The sequence below is a fragment of the Cyprinodon tularosa genome, unplaced genomic scaffold (assembly GCF_016077235.1).
Source record: "Cyprinodon tularosa strain WSP-4 unplaced genomic scaffold, ASM1607723v1 ctg639, whole genome shotgun sequence".
NCBI lineage: Eukaryota > Metazoa > Chordata > Actinopteri > Cyprinodontiformes > Cyprinodontidae > Cyprinodon > Cyprinodon tularosa.
In genome coordinates, this window is record NW_024039384.1 from 7,916 (window position 1) to 15,679 (window position 7,764).

At 39.0% G+C, this 7,764-nt stretch overlaps 1 protein-coding gene across 1 annotated transcript; it reads right to left on the minus strand.

The window, feature by feature from the left end:
• Positions 1 to 6,051: 6,051 nt before the first annotated feature.
• On the minus strand, positions 6,052 to 7,008 carry LOC119798862 (olfactory receptor 11A1-like). The gene has a single exon (XM_038308518.1). The coding sequence runs from the start codon at positions 7,006 to 7,008 to the stop codon at positions 6,052 to 6,054; it is 957 nt and encodes a 318-aa protein (XP_038164446.1).
• Between the last annotated feature and the right edge of the window lie 756 nt (positions 7,009 to 7,764).

Sequence of the window (7,764 nt, forward strand, 5' to 3'; positions counted from 1 at the left end):
CACAGGATTCATGCAGACAGACAGATGTCTTTTTAAAAGAAACTATTTTATTGACTGGCTTGGAGGAATCTCTGCAGAGATAGTTACTCGGGTAAGTGACCATGAAACTCAGACAGGGAACGATAATGAGCATGTGAGTCACTAACCTTGTTCTTAGTTCTGTCTGTGCCCAGAGGATGGAGTGGAAACCAGTCAGATGACTTCTCCACAGCATGCGGTGGGAGTCGCCCAGAGTTCCAGGAGTGAGGCAGAGCAGACTGACAGCAGAAGCCAGCAGACGAAGAACAGCTGCAGAATCCAGAGGGAGAATCCAGAGCAGGAGACGAAGCAGAAGCAGATTTCCAGACCAGTAGATCAGAGAGACGAAGAGGTACCGAAGGGAATCCAAGCCGGGGTCAGGAGACACACCATAGGATTGTTAACAGGCAGAATCCAAACAGCAATCCGAAAATAGGAACAGGCAGAAACAGCCTGGAATTCGAGGCAAACCAAACCCAGGAGTCCAGAGGCAGAAACAGATCAAGATCAAGCAATCAAAACACAACAAGATACGCTAGAAAAATCTCACACTCGGCTCAAATGATCTGGCACTGATGGCTGGAAACAGGCAGCAGAAATGGGAGCTGGAACAGGTGGATCAGACGAGGGCAGCTGAAAACTGGGACGAGATAAGAAGGTAGAAGAAATTAACTAATTATCCAGTAATCAGTGGCAAGATCATGCTGAACACTGCTGATGAAAATCATTTATGTCATTTAGTGATGGCCATGGAGCGTGCAGAAAGATTTAAGTTCCTGGGAGTCCACATCTCCAAGGACCTGACCTGGGCGACCAGCTTCTCCAAAATCATCTAGAAGGTGCACCAGCTCCTTTTCTTCATGAGGACCCTAAAGATGAACCATCTGTCTTCAGAGATCCTCACAGACTTCTACAGCTGCACCATCGAGAGCATCCTCACCAACAGAAGCACAGTTTGGTGTGGGAACTGCTCTGCCTCAGACTGGAAGGTGTTGCAGAGGTTGGAGAAAACTGCCCAGGGCATCGCCGGGGCACCGCCCCCTGCCATGAAGGACATCTACAGGAAGCTGTGGCTGAAAATGGCCGGAAAAATCACCAAAGACTCTAATCAACGTGCAAACACACTCTTCTCACTGCTGCGCCCTGGGATGCATTACAGAACCAGAACCACCAGATATCGGAACAGCTTTACAGCTAAATGTATAGGAAACTATACAGAATATGCAAACTACATTTTGTTGCAATGTAATGACAATAAAGTTGAATTCTATTTTATGCTATTCTATTCTATTGTATTCTTATCCAAATCCATATTATGTCATTTTACAATTTAATAAGTAATTAGAGCCGCCTTTAAAGCCTGTAATACTTACTCCTGTGCAAGAATAGATAACTGTACCCAAAATGGAGCTGGAAATTAAAGGGAACACTTCAGTCATAGTCGTTCTCTCAGAACTGGGTCAGCAGTCTGAGCAAATCACCCAGAGTCTCTCAATGCAGACAGTTCATTCAGTTCCTCTGGGAGGAGCTAGAGGTGTGTAAACGCCAACAAAGTGATATAGTCCTCCCTGGTTCCTCTGCATGGGGGGTTCAAGACACGACACCCTGAGGAGGAAGCAACCCCTCCTTGAACAGCCACCTTAACGTGGTGGAGGGGTTTCAGTGCTAGGATGATCCCAGTGGCTATGTTAGCGTCTCTGGGTGACAGGCCAGACTAAGAGCGGTTTAAAAATAGTGCTAAAGATATTTTTTCAACCAATATAGATCAATACCATCTTATTTTGATTTTCTTCTGCACTAACCACAACCAGGCCTGCATTGTTTACATGAACCTGAAACCTAGCTTGTCCAAAGTCCATTGTGGCAGGACTTTACTGTTAGTTATGTGTGGAAATGTGTTCATTCCTACTGGCATGCATTAGTCTGCTTGCTGTAACTCTCTTTACTGCCACCTATAGTGGTGAAGTGAAAAAGTCATTGCAATACTCTGGTTAAAGGTAATGTCACCAAGATTGAGTTATTTTGCAATTAGAGAAAAGTGTTTTATGCAGATACAATAATTGCCCAGTCCTATTCAAAGCCATCATGATGAATACAAAATTGAGGCCAGTGATGTCCCCTGGTACAGTGGAGCCAGGACCTCATCCTGGAGCCACGCCTGGGGTTGGGGCTCCTCAGCAGCGTCTGGTGGTTGGGCTAATCCATGTGGGAACCTGCAGGGGAACATGATGCACTGATGCTGAACAAAACAGGCAGAAGTGAGAGGAAAAGGAAAGCTGAGGCAACATTATGAAGCTCAGACAAGAGGAGCAGCTGATCCAATAAATGATAGCTTACACTTACAAGCTTTCAAAATAAGATTTTTAAAAAATGGCTTGACAGACAAAAAGACTGACAGAGAGAGCTAAGTATTGACATACATATTAGAAAAAGTTTTTACCTATAGTACTGAGGTGAGATAAAGTACAGTGTCTGACCTTTGTAGACAGACAGATAGATAAGTGGCATTTAACCTTTTATAGGTGCCCAGCACACTAAAGCTTACAAGACACAAGAAAAAAACATATACAAACAAGCTGACAGATATAAATATTCTTTAAAAATACATTTTATCCCCATCCGTTAATATCAAGTATTTTAGGAAACAAATCATTTGTCAACTTCAAGTACAAAACACAGTAAAAAAAAACAAAAGTTGACTGCACTCTCAGTTTCCCCCAAATCAAACAAAGAACATCTTTGGTCTTCCTCTGGGACTGAACCATAACATCCTGTCTCCAAAGCCAAAGTGGCAGATCTGAACTGGGCACACATGGACTGTTGTTTTATTTAGACAAGGTCCATGATGCATATGGGTCAAGACCATATAGGCATCCTTTAGTAAAATATAAGTACGTCATTTTTGTAAGATATCAACTGCTTACTAAACTTCAAAATAAAACCATTTAAGCTATTCAGTATAACATCTTATCTTATTCGGTAGATTATCCCAATATGTGCCGAAAATCTCAATTATCTTATAATATATGTGACATCCCAAAGGATAATGTGTTTTGTTAATCCATGATCTGGCATAGTGATGAACCTATTCCACAATCTAACCTTATCTGCAATGTGGTTAAATATTGCAGATATCTAACTTCACATGGTCAACACATATCTCCATATAATGCCATTTTAGGAGTACAGTGGAATCCGCTAGTAGTGATCACGTTGGTCCAGAGTCAATTTGAACACTATAAGCGGTTGATTACTATATCCGAATTTTACTTTATCTCACTCATTTTTTATGCAGAATATCATCTAAATGCCATTTGTGTGGTTTTTCAAAGAGAAAAATGAAATGAAAAAGATAACTTACGCATTTACTGAATTTTATTACAGTACCATGCAAGTTTAATTACAGTATACTGCGCTGTGTGAGGGTCCCAAAGACAAAATGCAAGCTCAGAGGGGACCGTGCTTTTTCTGTGGCAGCTCCTAAGCTATGGAATGATCTGCCTCTGAGCATAAGACAGGCCTCTTCTCTAGCTGTTTTTAAGTCCCTTCTTAAGACTCATCTTTTTTCCTTGGCTTTTGGTACAATTTGAGAGGTTTTACTTTGTTTTATTCTCTTTGTATACTAATATTCAATTCAATTCAGTTTATTTATATAGCGCCAAATTCACAACACATGTCATCTCAAGGCACTTAACAGTTCAACCAATATGTATTTTACACTGGGTTTTTTTTCCCCTATTTTATAATTTTATTGTATTTTATGGTTGTGTACAGCACTTTGTTCCTGTCCGGTGCATAAAGTGCTCCATAAATAACGTTGGTATGGTATGGTATGGTATCATTTTATTTTTTTATGTTTAAAGGAAAAAGCATCTTCTATTCAGTTAAACGTTTAGTTAAACTCTCATAGAGCATTTTGTAAAGTTTGCTAAAGTGGTTTTTTTCAGTTTCATAAAGAGGGGAGCGTGATTGATTGATTGATTGATTGATTGATTGATTGATTGATTGATTGATTGATTGATTGATTGATTGATTGATTGATTGATTGATTGATTGATTGATTGATTGATTGATTGATTGATTGATTGATTGATAGGCCACACTGCATTTTCCCTCAAAGAGGATAGTTATTTTACTTTAAGTGTTTTCTTCTTAGGTCCTTCATTGATTAAGGGACACTTACTTGAAATATTTTATTTATTTTTTGTAAGTGTGTCCTGCTTGCTATGTATGTATGTACTGTGTTTCCAAAGGCGGTGAACCTCACTGGTTTACTTTAGGATTAGAGGTTTTATGTTACATTTTAACAAAAGCAGATGTGTTTTACTTTGCCACTGAGTCCCTCTTCTTGTCAGACTCATAAAATTGCAGCTGGATATCTGCATTTATCTGAACAGGAAAGACCAGAGGTCTACCATGGTTGGAGCTACACAGGCACAGTTGCAGAGGATCATGTGCAGTCTGAATAGCCCCATGGACTTTCAATGAGCTTTAAATGCCAAAACCTAATATAAGGACACTTAATTGTGTCCTGTGTGTTCTGACCATTAAACTATTTGGAGTCACCTGACTTTAAAGGTGCTACATAAGTATAGGCCATTACAAAAATCATATTCACACTAACACTTAGGACCTGATCTTAAAAAAGCTTACATGCATTTAAACTTGTTAGTACTGGCAACACACTACTACAAAGCAGGTGCAAATGGAGTTAAGTGTATAAAAAGGGCAGCTGCAAACTTTTTTTTGCCTATGAAGCTTAATAAAAATGTAGACCTTACTTTAATAACAAAACTGAGCAAATTTATCAGTAAGGGATTTGCATATGCAAATACTTGCCACCTGCAAGGTGATTTATTTAAGTCATAACTGACTGGAAGCATAGTTTTTATGTCACTATTTGAAATGTTTGAAAGAATATGGAGTAATAATGCCTTAGTTGGAAAAAAGAAAGAAAAAAAGAATTTGACATGTACCGGCACCGATCAATGTAGTAGAAAGCCTTTCTTTAAGCATCTAAACCAAAACAAGAAAAATGAGACAGAAATATTCAAAGATCTATGTACATTTTCACCTGGTTCCTTGTCCGACAAAAAGAGCATGCAGTGAAATATTTGGTTTGGCTATAATTTAGGGATTCCTTTTAGTAGAAATTAAAGAATGTTTAGTATCACCTCTTGTGAGCTGGAAGAAATAAAATATTGATAGTTGGACAAAGCGTTTTGTTACGCTTAGCAGGGGATGATCCGCCACATAGTAAAATTAAGTAGCGAGAACAGGAGGAGCCATACTGCTGAGAGCGAACCATCAGTGTGGAGCGTAAAAAGCAGATTCTAAGCTACGCGTGTGCAAAGACACATTTCTGCACAAGCACAGCTGAGAGATAAGAGTTTGTCTGAGTTCAGCGCTCAGTACCGGACCATTCCGGGTTAATTTCTAGCCTGCTGCTGCTGTGATGATCCATTTCTGGTCATGCAGAATGTGAACCGATTCATGTCGGGTGGGCAGTTTGACCAAACAGCAGCATGCCTGTTACTGCTTCGATTTTCTAACAGATTACAGCACAATGATGCATTTTAAATGTCCGACCGACACCCAGCTAATTTTTAGTTAGTCTTGTCTCGTTGACAAAAACTAAAACCTATGACTAGTCATGTTTCAAAGATCAATGTTTAGCTCTTCAGCCTTTGTTATTGTCATAAAAAACGGAATGTCAACTGAATTTTTCGTCATTGTTGATGAAACTACTCCCCTGGGATTGAAAAACTTCTTTGTCGTCACTCTAATCCTACGGTACTTCATTTAATGTTATTACCTAAAGACTAATGCCTACACCTTATGTTCATCATTTCAATAAATAATAAACAGTTATAAGCTTATTTGGAAAACAGACATTAGAGAAGAGAGATTATTCTGAATTTATATCAAAAATCAAGAGATGATTTCCCCCATTTTCTGTGATTTTGCGGGGGGGTGGATTGTTTCTTGCATTTTATTGAACATTGCATTGTTTCTTGTGGAAATAAATCTACTTCATGACATCAAAACCAGCTTCTTACACAGGCTGCGTATTTTAGACATATTCAGGCCGTATAGAACTGGGTTAAAGAGAGGCTGACAAGTAAGAAAATACAATGATAAAAATATTCTCAGCACACCAGGAACATGAGTCATGTTAAATCGGCTCTGTATGATTTCAAAGGAAACACCAAAAGAGAAATTGATAACTGAAGCGATGTGAGGAGTGCAGGTACTGACAGCTTTCTGTCGAGTCTGTTTGGATCCAGAAAAACACACCTTAAGGATCCTCATGTAGGTGTAGAGAATCACAGACAGAGGAACACAAACTGTGAGAAAAGTCATGAGAAGTTCATAGATGTTATTGACCCTGGGCTCTTTGCAAGCCAGTTTTATAATAGAATGATTATCGCAATAAATCTTATTAATGATGTTTCCGCAAAGCTGCAGAGAGGAGCTTAAGAACATTGTTCCCCCAACAGATAAAAATGGGGTAAACCAAGTGATTGACACCAGGAAGACAATTTTCTGTGAAGTCATCAGTGAATTATACTGCAGAGGATGACATATGGCTACATATCTGTCATAAGACATAACAGCTAAGTTGATAAATTCTACAGTTCCATAGGTGTAAATACTGAGAATCTGCAAAAAACAAGGAAGAGTAAAAATATTGTGAACATCAGAGAGGATCTGAAGCAGCATGAAGGGAAACAAACTTGTGCTGCCGTACAGTTCATTGACAAATAGGCTGCACAGAAATATGTACATAGGCTCATGTAAGCTCCTGTTTACACAGATAACAACAATTAACAGAACATTAGAACCAACAATTAGAACATACAAAAACAGGACAATGAAGAAAGGTAAGTACTTCAGAGAACCAGTGTCAATGTAGGCACTTAGAGTGAAATATAAAACCTGTGTGGAATTTTGCTTCATCCTTGTTTCTTTAGTTTTAAATTCAATCATGAAGATGCATCAGTGGATGAAATGTCTACCATAAAAACATCCTCCATCAGCTTTAGATAAATAATTGTAAAGCAAAAGTTATCAGAGAAAAGGATGAAGAAGTGAGCTGTACACTTTCAGGCAGCAACAAAGCAGACCTGTGACCTGTGCCACGACTAACAACTGAGCTCAGATCTGCTTTTCATAAAGAGTCTAAAGAGACGCCCACAACATCAAACCTCATCACAAAAAATTCCAGGATGAAGTATTGGGAATAGATAAATCTGAGTTTGAACCAATCGTCTTGCTTGTTCCGTAAACCTTGAGAGAAAAAATACTCTTTACCACTACTTTTACTTTTTCTGTCACAGAGGCTCATGCTCTTCTCGAGGATAACAAGAATTTTGGCTCCTCCTATGAGCAATATTCTCAAGCTAAATCTTCCCAACATTCACCAATTCACCTGCTGCGATTACCTTATTTCCCATTCCACCTTTGAATCTTACCTCCTCATATACTTTTTCATTTGTTCACCTTCCTCCAATTGTCATAATATAATTTCTATTGTTCTTGTCCAGGGCTTCTAATTTATACGGTAGTTTTCGGAAGGGTTTTTTGGCTCTTCTTTGTGTTTCTGTTGTCCCTTTTCTGGCTTTCATTCACAGACCCAGGGAAATCTGAGAGAGATAACCAAAAAGTTGATGTAAACCTTCTTATCCCATCCTGAAAATATTCAACAAAGTGATTGACCACCTTACCTGGATGGAGCAGGCCCTG

What these genes read in the sequence shown, in the direction of transcription:
- LOC119798862 (XM_038308518.1), bottom strand. Translation starts at nt 7,008, where the DNA reads ATGATTGAATTTAAAACTAAAGAAACAAGGATGAAGCAAAATTCCACA.